General features: G+C 46.1%; 1 protein-coding gene across 5 annotated transcripts; it reads left to right on the top strand.

The window, feature by feature from the left end:
- The first annotated feature begins 304 nt into the window (after positions 1–304).
- On the top strand, positions 305–25,781 carry gmnn (geminin DNA replication inhibitor). Of its 5 annotated transcripts, none has more exons than XM_038796937.1 (8): positions 3,801–3,845; positions 5,085–5,142; positions 7,369–7,433; positions 11,082–11,186; positions 12,664–12,823; positions 12,922–13,004; positions 13,087–13,197; positions 22,956–25,781. In XM_038796937.1, exons 1-8 carry the CDS (start codon positions 3,816–3,818, stop codon positions 23,151–23,153), a joined length of 810 nt encoding a protein of 269 aa, XP_038652865.1. In that variant the 5' UTR covers positions 3,801–3,815; the 3' UTR covers positions 23,154–25,781. The 5 variants fall into 5 exon arrangements, with proteins under 5 accessions (XP_038652869.1, XP_038652868.1, XP_038652865.1 ...); XM_038796938.1 differs by lacking the exon at positions 3,801–3,845 and adding an exon at positions 4,390–4,422; XM_038796941.1 differs by lacking the exons at positions 3,801–3,845; positions 5,085–5,142 and adding an exon at positions 305–323.
- The last annotated feature ends 1,884 nt before the right edge of the window (positions 25,782–27,665 follow it).

Below are 27,665 nucleotides of genomic sequence, written 5' to 3'. Positions count from 1 at the left end.
GTGCTATTATAATCTATTTTTTCAAAATTCTGGTTTAATCTCAATTGCTGTGAGCCTATCTCCTACGTCACGCCATGTCACGTGCTGTCTTGTTTATAAGGCCGAGCCGTGACCTCGTCCCTTTCCGGTTCCGGGTTCCGGTCGCCCTTTCAGTGTCATGAGACTCCTGGCAATCTGTGGGACTGGGGTTGATTGATTAAGCGCTGCGGTGCACTCAAAGCATTCGTCTTATGTTTGTACTGTAATTCAGAGCGAGAAAAAAAAATCCTGTCTCCCATTCAGTCATCTCACTGTAGGCTGTAACACTCGACAAAGTCCCGGAGGTAGGCGAGGTGATGCTGGCGGAGTGAGAGGATTAGGCAATGATGGATTTCAGCAGCAGAGGAGGAGAATTTTTTATTATTGAGAGGGAGTTAGAGAATGAATTTTTTTTTGGGGGGGGATGGGGGCGGATTTGTGGGAAAACAGCTGGGTGGAGATGCATACTGTTGAAGAAAAACTTCTAATTAGCGCTTCTAATACATCAGCTGCCAACTGTTTTGCAGTCACTGAATTACTTTCTAAAAAAAATTACACACATGTAAGAATAAAGGGCTCTGGTATGTGTTAGAACAAAGAGAATGGGTGAACATGAAGATTGGGTGGAGGTCAGGGAACCGAGGGTATGGGATGGTGTCTTGGTAAGATATCTGAGGATGGGGGTTGGAAATTGAGAGTCCAGGATGTGTTGGCAGTAGGGGACCTGAGCATGTTGATTTGGGGGAGACGGGGGGACGAGGATGAACCGAAGGGTGGGGCTGGGAAGAGGGAGGAGCCTGGGGGCGGGGCTTGGGAGAGGAGGAACCCGAGGGTGTTGGGGGGGGGGGGAGGAGGAAAGAACCTGAGGGTGTGGATGGGGAGGAGAGAAGAACCTGAGGGTGTGGATGGATATGGGGGGGGGGGGGGGGGGCGGGAGGAGGAACCTGAGGGTATGGATGGATGGATGGGGGGGGGGGAAGAACCTGATGGTGTAGATAGGGGGGGAGAACCTGATGGTGTAGATAGGGGGGGAGGAACCCGAGGGTGTCGATTGGGTCGGGGGAGAGAGACCCAATTGGATGGGGTAGAGACCTGATGGTGTGAATGGGGGGGGGAAGAGACTTGTGGATGATATGGGGGGGAACCTGAGGGTGTATATGTGGGTGGGGGGGGGGGGTGAAGGACCTGAGGATGTATATGGGGGGGGGGAAGAGCTGAGGGCGTAGATGTATGGGGAGTGAAGGACCCCAGGGTGTAGCTGGGGGAGGGGGAGAAGGACCTGAGGGTGTAGATGGGAGGGGGGGGGGAGAGCTGAGGGTGTGGATGGGGGGGGGAGAGCTGAGGGTGTGGATGGGGGGGGGAGAGCTGAGGGTGTGGATGGGGGGGGGGGACCTGAGGGTGAGGATGGGGGTGGGACCTGAGGGTGTGAATGGTGGTGGGGTGGGGGGGGGGGGGAAACCTGTGGGTGTGGATGTGGGAAGGGGACCTGAGGATGGCCGGGGGGGGGATCAGGAACTGAGCAAATGGAATGTGATGGTGGTAAGGGACCAGAGGATATAGGTGAGGGTCAGAGAACTGAGGGTGTGGGACGTGGAGCACAAAAGAGGTCTAGCGATAAAATACTGACCTAATCCCATTTTCCAGCACTTGCGCTATGAGATTTTGTGCTCATCCAAATGCTGCTTAAATGTTGTGAAGATTGCTGCCAACTATTTCAGGCAATGAGTAGTTCCAGATTCTCACCACCCTCTGAGTGAAAAAGCTTTTGCTCAAATCCCCTCTCACTCCTGTCCCTTAACTTAAATCTATGCCCCCTGATTATTAACCCCCTCTTATAAGAGAAACATGTCATTATTATTCTATGTCCTTCATAATTGTGTACACCTCACTCAGAATGTGGATGGCGGTCAGTAAACTGAGTGTATGGGTTGTCACAGTAAGAAGTCTTACGACACCAGGTTAAAGTCCAACAGGTTTGTTTCGAATCATGAGCTTTCGGAGTGCAGCTCCTTCCTCAGGTGGGTTGTGGTAGCGATGAGGGATCCGAGGGAGTAAATGTGGATAAGGGTCAGAAAATAGAGGTTAGACGGTTATAGATGTAATGGCAGTAAAATAATTGATGGTGTGAATGTGATTGAGGGCAAGGGAATTCAGGGTATTAATGTGGGTGTTGTGTAAGGGAATTGTGGGCTGGTGTGGGTGTGATATAAAGGAGTTGAGGTTACATGGGGTGGTAAAAGGGAATTGAAGTTATAATATGAGTGAGGTAAGGGAATTGAGGCACAAATGTGAATGGGAGTCAGTTAATGAATTGGGGGGGTGGATGATTTAGAACTGTTTCTCAAGTCTTGACCGGTTTTATCATGTGCTTCCTCTTGAACACCACCACCCATCACCCAGTTTTTAAAAAATATTCATGGGACACAAGGCAATGCTAACATTATTGCTCACGTCTAATTGAGCACCGCCACCTTCTTGAACTGCTGCAACCCATGTTGTGTCAGCACACGACAATGCGGTTAGCGAGTCCCGGGATTTTGACGCAGCAAAACTAGCGGCTGTCAATGGAAGAAACTGTGGAACTAGTATACCATAGGGTGGTGGAAATGAACAGTGCTCTCGCATTAAAGGGAAGAGAAAGCTAGATAGGCATTTGCAAGAGAAGAGAATAGCTTTGCTAATGAGTTAGATAAGGGAGGATGGAAGCTGGCTCTGGTGCACCGATTGGCCTGTTTCTGTCCTATATTTTCAAGGCAGGTGTTTTGTCAGCTCCAGGCTGAAAGGCCTGTTTTTGCACTGTATTTTCCAGAAGGGGGGGGGGGGGGGGGGGGTGTTTTGTTGTCAGCTCCAGGGCTGAAAGGCCTGTTTCTGCTCTGTATTTTCCAGGAGGGTAGTTTGTTGTCAGCACCAGGGCTGAATGGCCTGTTTCTGCGCTGTATTTTCCAGTGGGGGTAGTTTGTTGTCAGCTCCAGGGCTGAATGGCCTGATCCTGCGCTGTATTTTCTAGTGGGGGTAGTTTGTTGTCAGCTCCAGGGCTGAATGGCCTGATCCTGCGCTGTATTTTCCAGTGGGGGTAGTTTGTTGTCAGCTCCAGGGCTGAATGGCCTGATCCTGCGCTGTATTTTCCAGAGGGGGTAGTTTGTTGTCAGCTCCAGGGCTGAATGGCCTGATCCTGCGCTGTATTTTCCAGTGGGGGTAGTTTGTTGTCAGCTCCAAGGCTGGATTAATAGGGGGGGGGGGGGGGGGGTGGGAAGAGGGGCCATTGTGACGTGACTGGGGCGCGCCTCTCCACTGTCGCTTCCACCGCCGTCGGGATTAACCTCGATTTACTTTATCTTCAATATATCGCTGGGCCGCGCCATAATTTTTGCAGGATTTTGGTTTTTTTTTTCGAACTTTTAAATAAAGGCCTGCTGTGTGTGTGTGTGTGTGTGTACCTGCCCCACCCCCCGGCGCCCACAATGCACTGCGCGCCGGCCGCCCACCGTCACGTGATCGGGGGGTTATTTTAACCTCGAGCCAAAGGCGGCAAAAAAAATACCCGGAGGCAGAGAGCGCGAGCGAGGCTGTCTGGCCGGCTGGCGGTTAGTGTCCGGCCCAGGGAGCGAGGAACAGACAGGAAGGTGGGGTGGCTCTGTCCGCCCTGCTATTACCATCGTCCCCCCCCCCCCCCCCCACCCACAACCTGGGGAGGGAGAGTTTGGCGGTGAGTCATGGGCGAATACTTTTTAAATTTTCACTATGCAAACGAAGCTCTCCGGGCTGCGACGGATGATCGTGTGGGTGCAATAGGGGGAATGCATAAGGGCGAGGAGGCCTGGATTAAAGTCTGCTCTTTTTAAAAATGGATCTTTCATTTATTATTTTATTTTTTGGGCGTTTTCCCTTTGGGCTGAAGCAGCGGCGTTAAAGCCTAATCCTGGCGGGATGGTTGAGATGGGGTCGCACCTGTTAATAACCGGGCCGGTGTGTGAGTGGGTGGTACCGGAGGGTGTAAACCCTGTGGGGGACTCCTCTTCATGACCTGGACGGTGTGGATCAGGTCCGCAGAAACTTGCTCCCCCCCCCCCCTCGCTGAGCAACCACCTTCTTGTCCCTGGCAGCTGGCTGCCAGCACGCTGATGAAAAGGCTTGTGTTTGCCCATCACACGGCGTTGGCACTGGTTCACAGAGTGCTGGGTGTAATCCAGAGGCCGAGGCGGGATGTTTGTTGTCTTCTCGAATGCCGAGAAATTATTGCAAAGCGTTCTTAAGTGTCCGCCAATTATAAATCTTCAAAGGCACTAGATTTTGCATTTGAGGGTTTTTAATCTTGAGCCGCGGAGCAGATGTCGCGTTTTCTTTTGGGGTTTTATTTTTTGGACGCTACACGAAAGCATCCCGCCAATGGATCTGGACGGGGCAGTAAGTAGGCGGTTGTGATTTGAGGGGTGAATGGAATTTGTTGGTTATACGGTCAATTGTAAAATTTTCTGTGGAGAGTTCTCTTAGCATTTTTTTTGGTAGCTAGAAGAAACAGTTGGTCAGTTCACGAGCCTCACGATTGGTCTGCTGATCTATTTTCAAATAGATGTGTTACTGAATTTTCATCCTTGGGAAGGTGCAGGCTGTTAGTGATTTGAAATGAAATACAGTATCTTCAACCCTGCCCGTAAAGAACACAGCAGTGTGATGTGGGGCAAAGCTGCTGCTGTTTTGACTAAACAATATGCTGTCCAGCACTTGAATGAGTTCTTGTCAGCTATTCTAGTAGGCTCTGTGAAAAACTGAGTAATTAGTGTCAAATTGCAGTACATTAGATCTGTGCTTCGAACTTCAGTTACTTACTGCCACCTGGTACAAGATTGCCTGAGGCAATTTTGCGACCCGTCCATTCATTAGCTTGGGCTGAGTTCAAACTCCAGTTCTAAGCAGTGAACTGGTGGTGTTTCAACCCACTGCTGTCCCCTTAAAATGGTGCATTGAACCTTAAAAACCTGAGGAATGATTACATTGAGTGCTTGAAATGAATGGTCATTTCTCAACTTCACGCTTACTTGTTTTGTCAAACCTATTCCTCTGAACAGAAGTCACCAAAGAGTCTACAATATACAACAGCATGGCCTTGCAACACGATATGGAAATGTAATAAGCACACGTTATCTGTTTCTCATTCTGTGTTCCAATAGTGAAGTTCTAACTGACCCTGCTTAATGTAGCTATGCAAGTGATAGTTCTTCAAAAAAACTTTGTGCCCCCATTTGTCATGCAAATTTGACTATGTACTGTTCTCAATTTGTCTAGAATTTTGCCATGAAATTAAATTTCAGAATTTATAAATGTGGTCTCTAGCATATGTTTATAAGATGAGAAAACCAGTTGGAAGTGTGCTTTTAACATTATGCACAAACTTGAAGGATTACTCTAATGAAGATTGATCAGAGATTTTTTTCTTAAATCGAGGCGCAGGAGCTCTGAATTTCACGAACAAATCTTAAACCTTGGATTTATAAAATGCCATCATTTCTGGATTTCTCTATAGATCAGGAATTGCCCCTGGTTCAGAAGATTCAGTTCTAACCCTTTTTCAGGAAGCACAAAAATCCAAGGCTAGTGGGACAGTTCGGAGGAATCAACATATTAATCAATGTATAAAATGATATGGGGCAATAGATAGTGGACAGAAAAAAACCGTTCCCCTTGGTGGAGGGATCAATGACCAGGGGGCATAGATATAAGGTAATGAGCAGGAGGTTTAGAGGGGGTATGAGGAAAAAAACCTTTTCGCCCAGAGGGTGATGGGAGTCTGGAACTCGCTTCCTGAGTGGGTGGTGGAGTCCCCATAACATTTAAGAAGTATTTGCATGTGATGTCAAGGTGTACAAGACTATGGGCCAAGTGCTGGAAAATTGTTAGGTGGTGAGAGTCCAGAGGGAAATTTCTTCACACGAGGGTGGTGAGCATCTGAAACGGGCTGCCAGAGGCAGTGGTAGAGGCGGGCATGATTTTGTCTTTTAAAAAGCAGTTAAGACAGTTATGTTGCAATTGTATAAGGTGTTAGTGAGGCCACACCTGGAGTATTGTGTTCAGTTTTGGTCTCTTTACTTGAGAAAGGACATACTGGCACTGGAGGGTGTGCAGAGGAGATTCACTAGGTTAATCCCAGAGCTGAAGGGGTTGGATTATGAGGAGAGGTTGAGTAGACTGGGACTGTACTTGTTGGAATTTAGTAGGATGAGGGGGGATCTTATAGAAACATTTAAAATTATGAAGGGAATAGATGCGGGCAGGTTGTTTCCACTGGCGGGTGAAAGCAGAACTAGGGGACATAGCCTCAAAATAAGGGGAAGTAGATTTAGGACTGAGTTTAGGAGGAGCTTCTTCACCCAAAGGGTTGTGAATCTATGGAATTCCTTGCCCAGTGAAGCAGCTGAGGCTCCTTCATTAAATGTTTTTAAGGTAAAGATATAGTTTTGGAAGAATAAAGGGATTAAGGGTTATGGTGTTCGGGCAGGAAAGTGGAGCTGAGTCCACAAAAGATCAGCCATGATCTCATTGAATGGCGGAGCAGGCTCGAGGGGCCAGATGGCCTACTCCTCCTAGTTCTTATGTTCTTACATGGGCAGAGTGGTTATAGAGGGATATGGGCCAAATGTGGGCAAGTGGGACTAGCTTAGTGATAGAAATGGGCGGCATGGACAAGCTGGGCGGAAGGGCCTGTTTCCATGCTGTAAACATGTATGATTCTAAAGGAATGCTGCACTGTATTGAGGCAATACTACACTGTCAGGTGCTGTCATTTTGATAAGATGTCAAACTGAGATCCTGTCTGCCCCCTCGGGTGCTTGTAAAATATCTCATTGCACTAATTTAAGGAAGAGCAAGGGAGTTATTCTTGGTATTGTGACCAATATATTTATCCCTCTCCATTAAAACATCTGGCCGTTGTCACGTTGTTGTTTGTGAGGATCGTTAATCACTGTTGCCCTCCCTTCCATGTGGGTCCTTAGCTGACTGCCATTGCTCTCTTGTGCTACAGTAACTATACTTCAAAGTAAAAAATAAAAAGGCATGTCTGGCGGTCATGATACATTTATATAAAGGCACATTATTTGTTTGGCCTAATCTACCCATTTTGTCCTGCTCTACTGAGTGGATGTTTCTGGGATCTGAGGCTCAATGCAAAAATATTTTGCATTTGACTGGAAATGCATTGATAAAATAGAACTTTTCTTGTCATGGGGGTAGATTTTTACAAATGGAAGACACAGGCATTTGGAACATTCCCTAGACTGTTCAAAAGTTGCTGCATTTGACTGATTTGTTTTCATTTTGTTTTCTTCTTCCTCTCTACCTCTGTCACCCCTTCAGTTCTAACAATGACCACCAATACAAAGCACAAATGTGATGCCAACAAACCTGCACCAACCATAAAGGTAAGTCCAGAATTCTTAAGGATTTGGATAAATTAAATGAAAGGTATAATGAAAATGATAACTTATCTGTTTCTAAATGGCAAACCAGGTTCAATCAATGCTAGTAATGAGCTTCATTTCAATTCACCTGAAAAGTTTTCCTGGTTAACAAAGGACTGAAATTAAATGCAACCTCTTCAAAAGTCAACCTAGCATAACATGTACAAGACTTATAAAAATATGTACTACTTCAAGGTTATTGTACGCCAGGTACTGTTTTATAAGTGATGGGTTAACTGCTGAAACAGCATTTGTTGGCATATATTCACCTTGGGAGAAATAACTAATCTGTATAGTTTAATCTTTAATGATGTCTACAAGCAATTGTGTAGCACTTTCCCACGCTTAGTAAGGTGTGTCCACCACAGGAGTCATAATCTGTAGTGAAATAACTTTACCGTGGGAATTCTGTTGCTACACGTACACCGTACAGTATAAATTATTTTCCCACGCTTGCAGTGTAATGCATGAATACAACTTGCATCAATCCTAATCATGCCTTTAATCTACCTTTGTTTGTTGGTTTTTATGGTGGAAGTTTAATTAATCATTAGGGAAGATGAATGGGTTCCAGCTTCAATAAATAAAGGCCATTTGTACTAGGGTCAGGTAAAGTGATAAACTCAGCTCTGCAGCCCAGAACACAATAGCTTAGTAGACGCTCTACAACTGTTTTGCATCTCTGATGAATAAAATTAGGTTGTGTTCTGTTGATCGGAAGATAATGTAAGTCACATTAAGTGCAGGTAGTTGAATTTGGGGTACTTAATCCTAAAGAATTGTAAAACCATTCGTACTATATCTTTTAGTCTAAGATTGGTAATTCTACTTGTCAGTCATCTGTTAGATCGAAGGTTCATCATTATTGTTGTTTATTACAATTTTTCTTGCCATAGGCCAAAATTGCCTAGTTGAAGGAACTGGTTTTTATATTTTAAGGGGTAAAATTAACATTAAATGTAAGGTAGAAAATATTAGGCGGGTGAGGCGATGGCGAAGTGTTGTGATCCAGAAATGAGACCCGGGGTAATGTGATCTGGGTTTGAATCCTGCCATGGCAGATGGTAAAATATGAATTCAATAACAATCAGGAATTAAAAGTCTAATGATGACAGTTAACCCATTGTCGATTGTTGTAAAACCCACTTGCTTCGCTAATGTCCATTTGGGGAAGGAAATCTGCCGTCCTTGCCTGACCTGGCCGACATGTGCATCCAGACCCGCAGCAATTAAATACCCCCTGAAATGGCCTAGCAAGCCCCTCCATTCCAAGTCAGTTGGGAATGGTCAAGAAATGCCTGCCCAGCTAGCGGGGACTGCAGTTCCATTTTACTCTGTGTTTATGAATTTTATGATATAATTAGTGGTGCAGTTCATGTAAAGTTGTATAATTGGATTGGATTTGCTTATAGAATAATTTGTGCTTTTGAAATTTTATTAAAGTTAGTTTAACCTTTGCATGCCTTATTGAGCAGGGCATTTGTGTTGCACTGTAATGGTACCTACCAACGGCTGTACCCAGAGCCTTTTGGCATATCATAAATTAATGCTTAAAAATAAAATTAAAAGCTGGAGCAGGCCATTCCTGTCCACCATTTAATAAGATCATGGCTGACCTGATTTTGGCTTTTAACACACTTTCCTACTGCCTCCCTCATAACTCTTGAATCCCTTTTCAAAAAATGTATCTAATGCGGTGTTGAATATATTCAATGATGCAGCCTACACTGCTCTCTGAAGAGAATTCTAAAGATTAATGATCATCTGAGAGAGAAAATTCCTTATTTCTGTCTTAACGTGGGAAACCCCTTATTTTTAAACTGTGCCCGTGAGTTCTAGATTGAAACTTCCCCACCGCATCTGAGTAGCATACAAAAAGATGACATTTGCAATAAGATGAGATCTCATCTTGTTTATTTCAAAAATGAAATGTAAGCCAAGTTCCTCATTTAAAGAGATACTTTTGTTGCGTTCCAGATAATTTCAGCATTAGTTATCTGAACTAAAAGGGGGAGAATGAGTGAGAAAGGAAAATAGAGGGAGAGCAGTAAGAGAAAAGATACTGTGAGTTTTGGTTGGTAATCTAAAGTAGATTTTATTATGTGATCTCCTTGTACAGCTCCCAAAACATTCAGAGGAGCATTTCCTGATTTTTGGTTCTTTTCATTCATTTCTTTGACCTCCATGCTATGGCTGAACCAGAACTCTGTGACTTGAATAATTGACTCCGGGTACATTCAATGCTAGCTGGCTTCTAATATTTCTCATTTTGAGAGTAGAGATCATACATATGATGGACACTAATAAATCCAGGAGGGAATTCAGAAGAAATCTTTCTTCCTCTGAGCAGTAAAAGTATTAATTGTGCTATTGCAAGGAGTAGTTGAAGCAAATAGAATTGATGCATGTAAGAAGCTAGGTAATTGCCAGAGGGGGAAAGAAATATGAGGGTATAAGGCCATAAGACATAGGAGTGGAAGTAAGGCCATTCGGCCCATCGAGTCCACTCCACCATTCAATCATGGTTGATTTCAACTCCATTTACCCGCTCTCTCCCCATAGCCCTTAATTCCTCGAGAAATCAAGAATTTATCAATTTCTGTCTTAAAGACACTCAACGTCCCGGCCTCCACCGCCCTCTGTGGCAATGAATTCCACAGACCTACCACTCTCTGGCTGAAGAAATTTCTCCTCATCTCTGTTCTAAAGTGACTCCCTTTTATTCTAAGGCTGTGCCCCCGCGTCCTAGTCTCCCCTGCTAATGGAAACAACTTCCCTACGTCCATCCTATCCAAGCCATTCATTATCTTGTACGTTTCTATTAGATCTCCCCTCAACCTCCTAAACTCCAATGAATATAATCCCACGATCCTCAGACATTCATCGTATGTTAGGCCTACCATTCCTGGGATCATCCGTGTGAATAGGGTTAGCTGGGAGGATGCTTCTGTGGGGCTTAAATGACACCATAGACAATTTGCCTATTGTGCTGTATGTTTGATGTGCTGGTATCTGAAAATAAAGCACCAATACTACAATTGTTGTTTTTGGGATCTTGCAGGATTGGTTGCTCCATTATGTTTACAAAAAAAGACTCCGCAGCACTACAGTCCCCAAAAGATGCAAGTTTATTTGCTTTTGTTGAAATGTTAAGCAGAAGTTGGGTGGAGTTTGAGTATTTTCTTGGATTAAGAAGTGGCCATTTGTGGATATGAGCCAGCAACAAAGTGTACTTGTCTGTAATAACTGAAGCTTGCCAATGTCTGGCGAGAACTGAGAGAAATTGGAAATTTTACAAGCATGGTTTTCTCCCACAATCCAAAGATGTGCAGGTTGGGTGCATTGGCCATGCTAAATTGCCCCCTGTCCAAAGATGTGCAGGTTAGATGGGGTTATGGGGATGAAGTGAGCCTAGGTGGGGTGTTCTTTGGAGGGTTGATGGCAACTCGATGGGCTGAATGGCCTCCTTCTGCACTGTAGGGATTCAATGGACACCCATGGTTTCATTAGTCTGAACCCTGCAAAAGTTGTCATCTGTATTCAAAGAAAGTGCAATTTTTTTGAGCTTAAATGTTAAATTCCATTTCCTCCCTTTCCATCTCCATTTAGAGTTTATTCACTAGCGGAGCTACAAGTAGCACTAAGTTGAGACGAACTTTACAAGTGATTCAGCCGCTTGCTACTTCAGATCAACTTGTTGGCAGGCCAAATGAAGTAAGTAATGTGTAAATTTACTGATTCACCACTTACTGGTTCAGGTTAACTGCTGGGTTGGTTTTAGGAGTTGATGTAATCAAGAGCATTTAAGAATTTCTGGAGCGGAACCTTTGGAATACAAAACCTCTAATCACACGTTTGTTTTTTGGGTTGCTCACATCGAAAGGGGTGGTGCATAATAAAACTTTTTAAAACCTAATAGTAACTTGGTTTGTATTGTGCATAAAGACAAAATAATGACACTTCTACAACCTGTTAACATGTCTTTATTCTTTACAATTTTCTCAACTCTTTCTTGAAGGCACTGATTCATGCCAGCTCCACTGTAAATTGCTTTCCAGTAATTTATCTGAAGGACCGAGAGGGCCACAGTAACAATTCAGTCTTGAAGGGTGACTGGGGCCACTTTTGTCCTCATCAATACACAGTAATAATTAAATGTGTCTGACGTCACTTTTGTGTCTTCATCCAGTACTCCGAAGAGTGTTTTCAGCAGGGATTGTTGGAGAGGGAGCTGTTTAGCAAGTTTTTTTTTGTTGTTGAAGTATGCAACTAATGTTAACATTAAATGGTGAAGCTCTTTGTTGAGACATTAGCTCTGATATAGAACATACAGTGCAGAAGGAGGCCATTCAGCCCATCGAGTCTGCACTGACCCACTTAAGCCCTCATTGCCACCCTATCCCGGTAACCCAATAACCCCTTCTACCTTTTTTGGTCACGAAGGGTAATTTATCATGGCCAATCTGGGGCCTCACGGTAGCATGGTGGTTAGCATCAATGCTTCACAGCTCCAGGGTCCCAGGTTCGATTCCCGGCTGGGTCACTGTCTGTGTGGAGTCTGCACGTCCTCCCCGTGTGTGCGTGGGTTTCCTCCGGGTGCTCCGGTTTCCTCCCACAGTCCAAAGATGTGCGGGTTAGGTGGATTGGCCATGCTAAATTGCCCGTAGTGTAAGGTTAATGGGGGGATTGTTGGGTTACGGGTATGCGGGTTACGTGGGTTTAAGTGGGGTGATCATGGCTCGGCACAACATTGAGGGCCGAAGGGCCTGTTCTGTGCTGTACTGTTCTATGTTCTCTATGTTCTAATCCGCCTAACCTGCACGTCTTTGGACTGTGGGAGGGAACCGGAGCACCCGGAGGAAACCCATGCAGACACTGGGAGAACGTGCAGACTCCGCGCAGGCAGTGACCCAGCGGGGGATCGAACCTGGGACCCTGGCGCTGTGAAGCCACTGTGCTAGCCACTTGTGTTGCCCACTTTACTAAACTGCATTTGTCGTTTGCTGATTTTACAAAGTCATTTTGTTAATTACATACTACCTGTAAAGTTTGTAGAGTGGGAATTTTTTCAACACTTGATTATTTGACCATCCCTGCCTAAAAGACATTCTTCAAAAGTGATGCAAATGGTCTTTGTTACAGTATTGTGTGCTAAAAGTGCCAAGCCCAAAACTGATTTGCATTCTTACAGTCCTACAAGCAGTCTCCCAAAAGAAAGCACTGGAATGATGATCAACCAAAGAACTGCAAGAAATCACGCACACAGATAGCTCAAGACAGCACACAATGTAGCAATGAGAACTCGGAAAGTCAAGCAATGACGAAAGAAGCTTATCAACTTCTGGTTAAAGGCAAGAACTGTTTTTTTTGGAAAATTCAAATTTGATAGATTTAAACTTTGCATAGTAAACCAAATTCCCTTTTAACCTTGGTTTGATGATCTTTATAGCTAATCCAAGTTCCATATACTGGAAGGAATTGGCAGAAGAGCGAAGAAAAGCCCTGTTCAAGGTTCTACAAGAAAATGAAAGAGTAGGCACTCTTTGATTACTCTGTCGTTTCAAATTAACAATAAAGTTTGGTTTAAAATGTGACACTGAACTTTCCCCTCCAGCTACACAAAGAAATTGAGCATAAAGATGAAGACATTTTGATGTTGCAGAAAGAGAACCAAGAGCTTGCAGAGTTAGCAGAGCATGTGCAGTACATGGCTGACCTGATTGAGGTGAGAAAACTTCTGTCGGGGGAAGGTGGTTATGGCTAAGTATCAACAATACATTCATAGGGCAGCACGGTGGCACAGTGTATAGCACTGCTGCCTCACTGCGCCGAGTCCCAGGTTTGATCCCAGTTCTAGGTCGCTGTCCGTGTAGAGTTTGCATATTCTCCCAGTTTTTGTGTGGGTTTCGCCCCCGCAACCAAAGACGTGCAGGTTAGGTGGATTGGTCACCCTAAATTGCCCCTTAATTGGAACAAAATGAATTGGGTACTCTTTTTTTAAAAAAAAACAATACACTTTATGACTAGAAGTATTCGTAACTTGTTTTGTAGTCCTTTCCACTTCCTACCTGAAGTTCATCTGTAAACCTGGTCATAATTAAGATAGAACTTATAACCACCAAATTAATTAATCTCTTAACTTGTTGCAAATATATCTTGTTATGTAGAACGTCAACAGCTATTCACTTTTTTAAAACTTTAGTTAAGTCAATTTTATGTTCTTTGTGAAGACTTTGTGATACAGTGGGTAGTTCTATTTCAGGCACCCTAACATTTGGAGTGAGTATGCAAAAGGTCAAATATAGCATGATGGATAATACACTGCTCTCTTCTGCATGAGGAAATATTTTTCCATTTGCCACATGTGCCGTCCTGGATCCATGAAAGAAACACTTGAATTGATATCACTCATCGTAGTCATTATTGTGATGTCGGAAATGCAATGGATAAATGAGTTGCACTTGCAACTAAATGAAGACTATACAAGTGATCAAAATGGATTTCACTTATGCCCAGAACCCCACAAATGGAATCTTTTTACATTGATGCAATCAATATTTATTGGAACAGAGGTTTTGAGATGTAGATTGATGTTTGCACCATCCAATACCTACCTACCTTAATTAATTCACTGGATGTGATACCATTTATTGCCCATCTTAATTGCTCTTGAACATTGTGACATGCCATCTTGAACTGCTGCAGTCCTTCGTAGTTACACCCACAGTGCTGTTGCGGTAGGAATTGCAGGATATTACTCGAAGTAATGAAGAATGGCGATCCAAGGCAGGATGATGTATGGCTTTGAGGTGGTGGTGATTTCATGTGCTTGATACTTTTGTCCTGGGTGGTAATGATCACAGAATTAGGTGATGTTGCAGTGTATTTGTCAATGGTACATACAGACATATGCTGGGATGGAGGGGGTGAACATTTATGGTGGTGGAAGATGAGTTGCTCAAGCGTTCTGCTTTTCTCTAGATCAGGGGTGGGCAAACTTTTCCGTGCAAGGGCCACATTCAGAAATTCACAATTTTAAAGGGCCGCATAGTATATTAAGTAAAATAATTACTTCACCCGGTTATGATTCTGGACGCCTCATATAGAACATAGAACAGCACAGAACAGGCCCTTCGGCCCTCGACGTTGTGCCGAGCAATGATCACCCTACTCAAGTCAACGTATCCACCCTATACCAGTAAGTAACCCAACAGCCCCCCCCCCCCCCCATATTAACCTTTAAAAAAAATAATTTAAAAATTTTTTTTTAAAAATTAAAAAAAATTTTTTATTATTTTTTTTAATGACTTGGTGGGCCGCATAAAGACCTTTGGCGGGCCGCATGCGGCCCGCGGGCCGTAGTTTGCCCACCTCTGCTCTAGATGGTGTTAAACTTGTGTTATAACCACCATTATCCAGGAAATTTTAGAACATTCCCCATACTGTTGTGTGCCTAGCATGGAAGAACATGAGTAGGCCATTTAGCTCCTTGAGCCTGTTGTATCATTCAATGAAATTGTGACTAACCTGTGGTCAAACACCATCTATTTGATTTTGCCCCACCTTTTGGTTAACAATCTGTTGATTTCATTTAAAATTGATCTAAAACCAATTGCTGGTTGTAAAAGACTTCCAAATTTTTTAACCAAGGATTACCAACAAAAGGATTTCCTTATTTCCCTCCTGAAAAGTGTGGCTCCAATTTCTAGCCTATGCTGCCCTAGTGCCAGCTCCCCAGCCAGAGAGAATATTTTTTTCTCTAACTACCCCCAAATCTCCCCTTAACATCTGGGGAGCGCATCTTCTCGTAACTTGATCATTTTGATAGATCTGGGCCAAATTTCCTACTAGCTCAGTATCCCTTCAAGATGTAGTGACCTAACCAAGTCTTGTCCGTATCATAATGTTCCTCTCCTGTGGATCCTGCAGAACACCAACTATGGCCTGATGAGAAGCAAAAATATTTGTAATATAAACAAAAAATGCTAGAAAACTCCAGCCTTGCAGCATCTGTGGAGAGAAAAAGAGTTTTATTTAAATGTTTTTTTATTGAGTTTTCATATTTTATATATATGACAAATTACAAGTTATTAGAGAGAGAGAAAAAAAAAAGGAAAACACAAAAATTTAACATGAATATTTACAGGTAAGCATCTTCATAACAATAATTGTGGCCGCCCCCTTTAGCCAGCATACATATTTTACATTCCCCAATATGGCCGAGGCACATGTTTATAGGCATTTATTTATAGTTTGGTTTTGGGCCTTGGCTTGCCATCAAACCCCCATACCGAGCCCGTAGCCCCCCCCCTCCCCCCGGCTACCTTCCCCCGATTCCCGCCCATTTTCCCCTGGTTCTTGGCCACCCGACTATTCTTCCTCATGTACGTTGGCCACAAACAGGTCCCGGAACAGTTGCATGAATGGCTCCAACGTTCTGTGGAAGCCGTCGTCCGACCCTCGGATGGCGAATTTGATTTTCTCCATTTGGAGAGATTCCGAGAGGTCGGACAGCCAGTCTGCAGCTCTGGGTGGTGCTGCTGACCGCCAGCCAAACAGGATTCTACGGCGGGCAATCAGGGAGGCAAAGGCAAGGGCGTCCGCCCTCCTCCCCAGGAATAGATCTGGCTGGTCTGAAACCCCGAAGACCGCCACTATCGGGCATGGCTCCACCCTCACCCCCACCACTTTGGACATAGCCTCGAAGAAGGCTGTCCAGTACTCCACAAGTCTGGGGCAAGACCGGAACATGTGGGCGTGGTTGGCCGGGCCTCTCTGGCACCGCTCACATTTGTCCTCCACCTCCGGGAAGAACCTACTCATACGGTTTCTCGTTAAGTGGGCTCTATGTACCACTTTTAGTTGCGTCAGGCTGAGCCTTGCGCACGTGGAGGTTGAGTTGACCCTATGCAGTGCTTCGCTCCAGAGTCCCCACCCTATCTCCATCCCCAGGTCGTCCTCCCATTTCCTTCTTGTTGCGTCCAGTACGGTGTCGTCCCTGTCTACCAGTCGGTCATACATGTCACTACAGTTCCCTTTCTCTAGGATACTTGCGTCCAGTAGGTCTTCCAATAGTTTCTGTCGTGGCGGTTGTGGGTACGTCCTTGTCTCCTTTCGTAGGAAGTTTTTGAGCTGCAGGTACCGTAGCTCGTTCCCCCCAGCTAGCTGAAATTTCTCTGTCAGTTCGTCCAGTGTTGCGATCCTGTCGTCCGTGTATAGGTCCCTGACTGTCAGTGTCCCCCGTCCTGCCTCCACCTTTGAAGGTGGCGTCGGTCAGTGCTGGTTTGAACCTATGGTGTTGCAGATGGGAGCCTTGTCCGACATTTTGTACAGGCCAAATTGCTGCCGCAGTTGGTTCCAGGATTGGAGGGTGGCTGTCACCCACTGGGCTGGTGGAGTGTTTTTTGGGTGGGGATGGGAGTGCTGCCGTGGCGAGGGCCCGGAGGGAGGTTCCCATGCAGGAGGCCTCCTCCGCACGCACCCACTCGGTTTCTGGCTCCTGGATCCATCCCCTTACTCGCTCGGCTGTTGCCGCCCAGTGGTAGAATTGTAGATTCGGGAGGGCTAGCCCCCCCTGGATTTTGTTTTTTGTATGACTTCTTTGGGATCCTAGCATTTTTACCCCCCCATACGAACGCCATGATATGTTTGTCCAGCGCTTTGAAAAAGGCCTTGGGGATGTAGATCGGAATGGATCTAACAGGAAAAGGAACCTGGGCAGTACGTTTCATTTTGATCGTCTGGACTCTCGCCCGCAAGGGAGAGCGGGAGTGTGTTCCATCTTTGCAGGTCCTTTTTAACTTCCTCCGTCAGGCTGGTGAGGTTTCCATTTATGGATCCCTTTCAGTCATGGGCGATTTGGATCCCCAGGTAGCGGAATTTATTTCGGGCTTGTTTGAAACGGCAGGCCCTTTGTGCTGCCCCCCCCCCCCCCTTGCGGGTGTACTGGGAAGATCTCACTTTGCTCATGTTGAGTTTGTAGCCCGAGAAGGCTCCAAACTCTTTCAGGAGCGCTATGATTCCGTCCATGCTGCTTTGTGGGTCCGAGATATAGAGGAGCAGATCATCCGCATAGAGTGAGACTCTGTGCTCTCTACCTCCCCTTCGGATCCCCCTCCAATTTTTGCTGCCCTGAGCACGATTGCTAGCGGTTCGATTGCTAGTGCGAACAGCAGCGGGGACAGGGGCATCCTTGTCTGGTGCCCCTGTGCAGCTGGAAGTATTGGGAGTTGGTATTGTTGGTCCGTTACACTCGCCATGGGAGCGTTGTATAGGAGCTTTACCCCAAGCGGTGAACCCTGTTCCAAGCCCGAACCGCTCCAGTACCTCTGAGGTATTTCCATTCGACTCTGTCGAAGGCCTTTTCTGCGTCCAGGGAGACGATCACCTCTTGTGTTCTCTCCCCGGAGGGGGTCTTATCACGTCAGCAGGCGGCCTGATGTTCGCGGTAAGCTGTCTACCTTTGACGAAGCCCGTCTGGTCCTCTGTGACCACCTCAGGTACACGTCTTCTAGCCTTTTGGCTAGGATTTTGGCCAGTATTTTGGCGTCTGCGTTCAGCAGAGATATGGGCCTGTATGACCCACATTCCGTTGGGTCTTTGTCTTTCTTAGGTATCAGCGAGATTGAGGCCTGTGCTAACGTGGGTGGCAGTGTGCCCCTAGCTAGCGATGTCTGTGAACATCTCCCGCAGGTGCGGGGCCAGTGCTGTCGCGAATTTTTTGTAGAAGTCCGCCGGGAATCCGTCCGGTCCCAGGCGCCTTCCCCGTCTGCATGGAGCTAATGCTCTCCATGATCTCTCCCAGTGCTAGTGGTGCTTCCAGATCCCGTTTTCTGCCTCTCCCACGACTGGTATGTCCAGTCCATCAAGAAACCGGTTCATCCCAGCCTTCCCTGTTGGGGGCTCCGAGGTGTATAGCTCTTGGTAGAAGGCCTGAAGGTTTCGTTAATCCTCTCTGGTTCTGGTTCCCCATGTGCCTCTGGTACCTCTGATTTGCGCCAATTTCCCTGCTGGCTGCCTGCTTTCTCAGCTGGTGTGCCAACAGGCGGCTGGCTTTGTCTCCGTGTTCGTACAGGGCCCCGCGTGCCTGGCGAGAGAGAAAAAGAGTTAATGTTTCAAGTCTGTATGACTATTCAAGGCTTGCTTTTAACAATTTTTGTGGTTCAATTAATCTTCTGGTCAGTTGTGATCTTCAGGATGTCAACCATGATAATGCCATCAAGGGAAGCTGATTACAATATTGTTGAAGGTGATCTTTGTGCTGTGCAAATGTTTGTCACTTACAGCGCAGCCCTAAATGGAGCCTCTGCATATCTCCTATCCACCCGCACCATCTCCCTTATCAGTCTCTCCCTCTCCCTCTGCTCCCCGCTCTCCCTATGGGTTCGGATGGAGTTCAATGCCTCCCAGACCGTCCCCACTCGGACCTCCCTGTTGTCATTGGCCTCAAGGTACCTCTTGATACTCCCCGAACCCCCTCGGCCACCTCATCTGCCAGCAGCCCCACCTCCAAGCGCCAGAGCGGACGTTGGTCCCTCTCTTCCCCCAGCCCGAGGTCCACCCAGTGCGGGGCATGATCTGAAATGGCAATGGCGGAGTATTCCGCATCCTCCACCCTCGAAACCACCCCCCTACTCCGGACAAAAAAAATCAATCCTCGAGTAGGCCTTATGTACGTGGGAGAAAAACGAGTATTCCCTTGGCCTCGCAAACCTCCAGGCATCCCCCCCCCCCAAAATCTGGCCCATAAATCCCCCCAGCACCTTAACCGCCGCCGGCCTCCTACCCGTCCGGGACGTGGATCGATCCAATGGGGGATCCAGTACCGTGCTGAAGTCTCCCCCCATGATCAGGCCCCCCACCTCCAGGTCCGGAATGCGGCCCAACATACACCGCATAAACCCTGCATCGTCCCAATTTGGGGCGTAACCATTCACCAACACCACCTGCTCCCCCTGCAGCTTGCCACTCACCACCACATATCTCCCGCCAATGTCAGCCACCACATTTAACGCCTCAATCGCCACCCCCCTACTCTTCTCATCCAGCCCCGAGTGAAATACTTGGCCCACCCATCCCTTCCTCAGCTGAACCTGGTCCACCACTCTCGGGTGTGTCTCCTGGAGCATGGCCACATCCGCCTTCAGGTGCGCAAATACCCGGGCCCGTTTGACCGGCCCATTCAGCCCCCTCGCATTCCAGGTTATCAGCCGGATCAGAGGGCTCCCGGCCAGCCTCCCCCGCTCTGCCAGTTTCCCACGGCGGCAACCCCCCCCCCCCCCTTCCCAAGCACCCCCTATGTCCTCCAGCTCCTTCCTGACCGTTTCAGCAGCAACCTGGTACACCCCACCCCCAAGGCTAGGACCCCTCCTAGCCACGCCCCTCCCTCTACAGCACTCCCGTGAGCCAGCTAACTTCTGCTGACCCCGGCAACTCCCGCCCTACCTCTGACTCCTCCCCACGTGGGACTACCCCTCCTCCATCGTGCCCGTCAACGGGTCCTCCCCCCCCCCCCCCCCCCCCCCCCCCATGAAAGAAAACAGCCAGCAACGACCTGCGCTTCTCAGCTCCGGCCCCGCCCCCACCATCTCCCAGCGCAGGAAACCCGCAGAAAGCCTGCGCTTTCGCCCTGCCCGGCTCCGCCTCCTCCAGGGCTACTCCCAGTGTCAGTGTCCCCCCCCCTCCACACCAGCTCCCCGAACTCCCCGTTTACCACCTGTCCATCCGACCCCTGCAGAAAACCCCATACAAAAAAAACAAATCGACAACATACCACCCACCCTAAGGCCAACCCACATCTTACATTAAACCAGGCAAATACAAATACAGTATCCCCCATCTTAGACCCTCAGTTTTGAGTCCAATTTCTCGGCTTGCACAAAGGCCCACGCCTCCTCCGGGGACTCAGAATAATGGTGCCGATCCTTATAGGTGACCCACAGACGCACCGGCTGCAATATGCCGAACTTCACACTCCGTCTATGGAGCACCGCCTTCGTCCAGTTAAGCCCGGTCCTCCGCCTCGCCACCTCCGCACTCCAGTCCTGGAAGATCCGCACCTCCGTGTTCTCCCATTTGCTGCTCTGCTCCTTCTTGGCCCACCGGAGCCCACACTTACGATCCACGAACCGATGAAACCGCACCAACACCACCCGCGGCGGCTCGTTGGGCTTGGGCCTCCTAGCCAGAATTCTGTGGGCCCCCTCTAACTACAGGGGCCCCTGGAAGGACCCAGCCCCCATCAGCGAGTTTAACATAGTCACCACATAGGCTGCTAGGTCCGATCCCTCTGAGGCCCAGGATCCGTAAATTCTTCCTCCTCGACCAGTTGTCCAGCTCCTCTAACTGCTCCTGCCATCTTTTATGGAGCGCCTCGTGCATCTCCACCTTCCTTGCCACGGCCACGACCTCATCCTCCCTTTCGGAGGCCTGCTGCTGCAGCTCCCGGATCGCAGCCCCCTGGGCCGTCTGGGTCTCCATCAGCTCCCTGTTGGTTACCTTCAGCGACTCCAGCAGCTCCAACTTAAGCTCCTGGAAGCAGCGCAGCAGAGTCACCTGCTGCTCCTGAGCCCACTGCCTCAGCTCCGCAAGGCCTCCGCCGGCTGCTATTTTGTCTTCCTTCCCCCGCTTTTTCAGGGGTGCTTTCTCTGGTTTTCTCCTTACCCCACTCCTGGTCCGGACCATAGGACCGTTGGGGTCGACTCCTGACCTCTTCCCACGTCGGGATTTGCCGCCACAGCTCCGTTGGGGGCCCTAAAAAGAGCCCCAAAGTCCGTTCTCAGCGGGAGCTGCCGAATGTGCGGCTTAGCTCCTCATTGCCGCCACCGGAAGTCCATCTATATCCATTCTCAATCTACCCCCTTTGTTTAGCATGGTGAGTGTGTCTCATGATCGTGCTTGGTGTGAAGCTAGGATTTCAGCTATGCCCTTCAGGGCTGCCATCAAATCACGAGTGAAGGACATTGAAGTCCATGCCTGGAGTGCGCTTTGACCCTTTGCAGCCCTCCGTGCTTCAACTGGGAGAGAATGTTGAATGATGATCAGGTAGTTTTCTTGCCCATGTTTCACTTCATTCTTTTGAGGCTTATTGGGTCCACGTTGACTGATGGCTATTCCTTCCTCTGTATCATATCAATGTTGCCACTCTTGTGGGTTTGTCTTGTCGATGGTACAAGACATAATTAGGGATGGTGGTGGAGTCTGGAGCATGGGCTGAAAACCGACGGTCAGAATTCGACTGCTGCTTGATTACTCATGGCTCCTCAATTTTAGCATAAGGTGCCCAAATACTAACTTGCAGGGTAGGTTAGGCTGTGTCTGGATCTGATGCTTGTTTGCATGGAAAGTTCAGAGTCTACCCCAATAGACTGATATAGGATAGACTGGATAAAGATGGCAAATTTCCTTGCCTAAAGAACATGGTTTACCAGATGGAGAATACTCTTCCCCTTTCCTGGATTAGTGCAGCTCCAACTTGATGTCATACATGAAAAAGCAGCATGCTTGATTTGCACGCCATCCACCATCTTAAACACATTGGAAACCATGTGCACCATCTGCAAGATGTAATGCTCTAACACTCCCAAGACTTCTTCGACTGCACCTTCCTAACCTGAGACTTCTACCACCTAGAAGAGAGAGCATGGGAACGCCACCCCTGCAAGTTCTCCTCAAAGCCACGGGCTGTCCTGACTGACTATTTTCATATTCACTGTCACTTGGTCAAAACCCTAGAACACCCTAACAGCACTGTGGGTGTTATCCACCACTCCTACACCTACCTACATGGACTGCAGCAGTTTAAGAAGGTGGTTCAACAGCATCTTCTCAAAGGCAGTTGGGAGTGGGCAGTAATGCAGTCCTCTCCAATGGCACACAGACCATGTGAATGAATTAAAAATGTCCACTCTACCTGTAGTGATATCTGTTGCTTAGTTTGGCATCCTATAATTACAGATTCCATATTTACGTACAATTGACTTTATTACTGCGGTAAATTTCATTTTCTGACATTCTACCAACTGGAATTGTCTACTAACAGGAATTTCTGGTGCTTCCCATAATACAAATCTCTCTTTACCGACCGGAAGCATTTCAAACTTATCTGGAATTCCTATCATTTTAATATATTGAAGATTAGAAGTAAAAAGAACAGTAGTTTACTTCCTTCCACATTAGTTGTGGCATGAACTAAGGTATTGTACTATATTCCATTGGTAAATGGAGCTCCATTCACCAGCAGCATCCATTCCTTGTGCATGTCGGATAGCAACGGTTTTAGTGCATTGAGCTTGGTGTACATATCCCAATAAGTGCGCAGTTGTGTGCAATTGCTCTGGAATGCCACTATCGACTGTCCTGGATGTTTGTCAGCCAATTTCTGTAACTAAATTGCAATGGCCCCCTATATCTAGTTGAAACTGCAAATTGAAGGAAGAATGCTCATTTATTCCAGCTAACTTTTTTTTTCCTATCCTTTGACAGAAGTTAAGTGCACAGAGTGCTGATGAGTTCAACGCTGATTCAGAACAGGGAGCTGAGTCTGAACAGGGAGACAGGGAGTCCAAGGTGACCACAGAAGCTACAGAAGAAGAATCTCTTGATGAGAGTTCTAAGATAGCTACAGAAGAAGAATCTCTTGATGAGAGTTCTAAGATAGGGTCTGATGAGGAAGAAGTTTAGGTACATTATATTCTAGACTGCTTAATAAAAAGCTGCTGACACCAAAGGGGAGGGAGACTTATTTCCCCTGCATAGTTTTCTAAAAGAACTTCTGCAACAATGACTGCCAGTTATATGAACTGCCATCCTTGTTATCTCTAGTTTTGAGTTGTCATGTGTAATTTTGTTCCATGCATAAGTTGATAATTGCATGTTTAAAATATTCCTTTTTATGTAAGGAACTGTAATAGGTAGCCAATAAACTTGATGGACAAGATTACTAAATCTGTCCTTGGTATGTAAATGCATTCCAGGAAAATGTACATTTAAGAATATATGCTTTTAGTTGATATTTTAGTGATGCACCATTTTGTGTAATAAATTTTTGTAAAGTTCTTCCACTTTTCATTTTAGTGTTTAATATTAAATGGTTTTCTATTGGGCAGACTAAAATAGTCATTTGCTACACACCATGAAATATGGTCATTGGTTCTCTAGTTAAATGGAAACCTTTTAAGGGCAAGTACAGGTACACCCAGTGTTGTTAGGAAGGGAGTTGCACAACGTTTGGGGCAATTGGAGGTAGGCCTAGTGTTAGGAAGGGAGTTTCAGGAGAATGGAATAAAATCCACCTACTTTAGAAAGATGTAGATATATTGATGGTGGCACAGGGGTTAGCATTACTGCCTTACAGTATGAGGGACCTGGGTTCGATTCTGGCCTTTGGTGACTTCTGAGTCTCAATTGTCTGGATTTCCTCTGGGTGCTCTGGTTTCCTCCCACAGTCCCAAGGATATGCAGGTTGGGTGCATTAGCCATGCTAAATTGCCCTTTAGTGTCCTGGGATGTGCAGATTACGTTATGGGGTTACAAGAATTGAGTGGGACTTTCTTTTTGAGGGTTGGTGTAGATTCTATGGGCTGAATGCCCTCTGGCACCATAGGGATTAAGTCTCGGCTATGACCACATATTTTGGGAAATGCCTCTGTAACTCTGAACTAATTGCAGTGATGTTATGACATAGCCATGCTTAGTAAGGTGAAGTTCAATTGGCTGTGCTGAAAAGGTAATTGGGTTAAATAGATTTCCATTGCATGAAGGGAAGGGAACATCTTGTGATAAGTGGCTTCCACATTGTTTAGAAAACTCAAGATGACAATTTTGGTAGCAGGCCAATGGAAAGATGTGGAAAGTATAAATGAATGCGGAAGTAGTGTAGGGATGTGGATGAGAGGAGGTGTACCAATTAACAATGCAATGAATGAGAAATAAACCAGGCTGTAAATACAGTACATTTGATGTCTATTTCTAGCATTTGCTGTTTTCATTTTAGGGTTCCAACATGTGTTGCTGTTATTCAAATTGCATTATGCATAGTTTCTTGTCTAACAGTTCCAAGGAATTGCATGTTTTGTTCCTTGCCACTTGCGTAGAAGTAATGGTTGAGTGTTGATCAGCTTGGCTGAGTTGGTAACAGTTGAGTTTGAGTTGATTACGGCCAACTTGAATGACCAAACTCTAGACGTGGTGCTTTGTCAGAAATACATTTGTTTTCCATCAATGCTGTCAGTATCTAGTTTCACATGCACGGCAAACTACAGTAGTCTATTTAACTTGTGAATGTGATCCAAGTGTTCACTGATTTTTTTAAAGTATATTTTTTGGAATGTGGGTGGTGCTGTCTCAGCCAGTGTTATTATTGCACTTAGACTGCAGTGGTTCATCTCCACTTGTTTGTGTAGGTACACCATGCTGTTAGAAACAATGTTTTAGAAAATTAAATAAAATCCACCGGTCTATGGAAAGAAATGTGGTTATATTGAAAAAGACATGGACCCCTTTAATGCAGTCAAGTGGCTGAAGGCACTTTGCTAGAGTGCAATTGGACAAATCTTAAGACATTTAAGCCAATTGGGACAGGGAACCTAAAGATTGTTCAAAGGTTGGTTTTTCCAGTGAGTGTTACAACCAGGTGAGGAAGTGATGAACTGGTGCTCTATTTAACCGCCTTGCTTAGGTCACCACCAAGTTTTCTCTTCGAAAGTAATGTATTTTCCAATTCCAAATATTTAACTATCCAGCTTTGAGCAATTGGGAGCCAATCAAACAAGGTTTTCTTGTGTCGGAGCAAATTTATTAACCAACAAACCTGAGCAGAACAAATAATGCAACATTGCGCGTGCACACACTTGAGGTATCATAAATAAGGGCAGTTGGGGAGTCTGAAGAGTGCCAGGTAAACTGGAATAATCTCTTGATTTCTGTATATTTCAGCTACGGTTGCGATGCGGTGTCACTGTTTGCCTGTGTTTTAAGCAAGGCAGAGAAAATCTAGTTACCTTCTCCACTCTGAATCATTTCTGGAAAGTTTGTATGTGAATAGCTTAACGCTATCACAAAAACCACAAATGTTAATTGTTCCTGACCTTGTGTAATAACCTCCATGGTGATGATCCAATTGAACTTGTGGGGCCTGTAGAATACAAGCGCCTCCTTAGGTGGAGGCCTAATAGGACTCATTGAAATGGGCAGTGAAAAGCCACCCAAGATGGGAACTGGCATCTTTGGATGGTCCTGGCTGGGACTGATGTACTGCGAGCTGTGTTGTGGCCTTGTTTTTTAAAACAATAAACCAGTGTGTTTAAGCCTTCTCTGGACTCCTGTAAATATTCTACTGGTGACAAAACTAAACTACAGGCTGCAATTCTGGACATGCGGAACCCTAATTCTGCAGGCCCCTGTGATTCTCTGGGAATAATACAGGTGTGAATTGGCGCAGGTGCTTTCAAGTGTGACTAATGTGCTGAACGTGTGGTGGGTTAGTGCATAACAGAAGCCTGCCTGAAAGCTGAAGTGCAGTCCAGGCAGTAAGTTGAAAGCAAACAGCATTTTCACACATCCTTTTTCCTAACATCTGCCATTTAAGACAAAAGTGTTGAAAGCAGCAGCTGCACGTGCCAGTGGCATCCTGGAATGCCCAGTACACTTCAAAGGGCTAGAAATCCCTTGATAAGCCTTTGACATGCAAATCTTCCATTCAATTTCACACAGCAGTAAATTGCATTAGCCTGTGATTGACAGTTTTATTACTCCAGAGACAGCTGCTTGGTGGATTGTTTTTTTGAACTTTCCCTTCAGGCTTGAATTGCCCTTCCATGCTAACCACTATGTTTCTAAACACTCTTGCTCCTCACCACATCAAAAGGAGCGAACATCAGGAAGTACTTAGCTCCAGCCCCACTTATCCTTTATTATGCCGGTTAGGCATTCAACCCACAACCATAAGAGCAATTTGATATCCTGTTGCATATCAACATTCGGTGCATTTAAGGTACCGCCTTTTACTCTGAAGCATTCCCTCATTACAGCACTGCTAGCAACTAAATTATGTGCTAAAGTATGAACGTAGGAAAAGAACAACTGATCAATATATACATTTACCTTGAAATGTAGTAATCCAGGTAAAGGTTAAACCAAATTTATTTTAATGCAAAAGTTTAATGCCGCTGTTCAGAGAGACTTGGGTGTGCTAGTGCATGAGTCACAGAAGGTTGGTTTACAAGTGCAACAGGTGATTAAGAAGGCAAATGGAATTTTGTCCTTCATTGCTAGAGGGATGGAGTTTAAGACTAGGGAGGTTATGTTGCAATTGTATAAGGTGTTAGTGCGGCCACACCTGGAGTATTGTGTTCAGTTTTGGTCTCCTTACTTGAGAAAGGACGTACTGGCGCTGGAGGGTGTGCAGAGGAGATTCACTAGGTTAATCCCAGAGCTGAAGGTGTTGGATTATGAGGAGAGGTTGAGTAGACTGGGACTGTACTCGTTGGAATTTAGAAGGATGAGGGGGGATCTTATAGAAACATTTAAAATTATGAAGGGAATAGATAGGATAGATGCGGGCAGGTTGTTTCCACTGGCGGGTGACAGCAGAACTAGGGGACATAGCCTCAAAATAAGGGGAAGTAGATTTAGGACTGAGTTTAGGAGGAACTTCTTCACCCAAAGGGTTGTGAATCTATGGAATTCCTTGCCCAGTGAAGCAGTTGAGGCTCCTTCATTACATGTTTTTAAGGTAAAGATAGATAGTTTTTTGAAGAATTAAGGGTTATGGTGTTCGGGCCGGAAAGTGGAGCTGAGTCCACAAAAGATCAGCCATGATCTAATTGAATGGCGGAGCAGGCTCGAGGGGCCAGATGGCCTACTCCTGCTCCTAGTTCTTATGTTCTTAAAGCCACATCCATGGTGTACAACACCAGTGTACCAGCCAAGGACTAACAAAATGAAACAGTCTGGGTTTAATAAAGATCCTGGTTTGGACAAGTCATGTCGTTTGGTGGATTCCTTGCTAGACACAACATGGTACCACGACTGCTGAAGATGGGACGGTAACGACGGCAATAACAAAGTTTAAAAATTGGTGGACAGACCGATTTAGTGAACTGCAACCTGTGACTACTTAACGTATGAGAAGACGCTGAAGAGTGAGATTGAAGGCCCCCCACCAGCTTCAGATTTCCGATAATGTAGATGAAA

Source organism: Scyliorhinus canicula, chromosome 5 (assembly GCF_902713615.1).
Source record: "Scyliorhinus canicula chromosome 5, sScyCan1.1, whole genome shotgun sequence".
NCBI lineage: Eukaryota > Metazoa > Chordata > Chondrichthyes > Carcharhiniformes > Scyliorhinidae > Scyliorhinus > Scyliorhinus canicula.
Note: the sequence above shows the minus strand (reverse complement) of the source record. Positions and strands in the feature narration are given on the sequence as shown.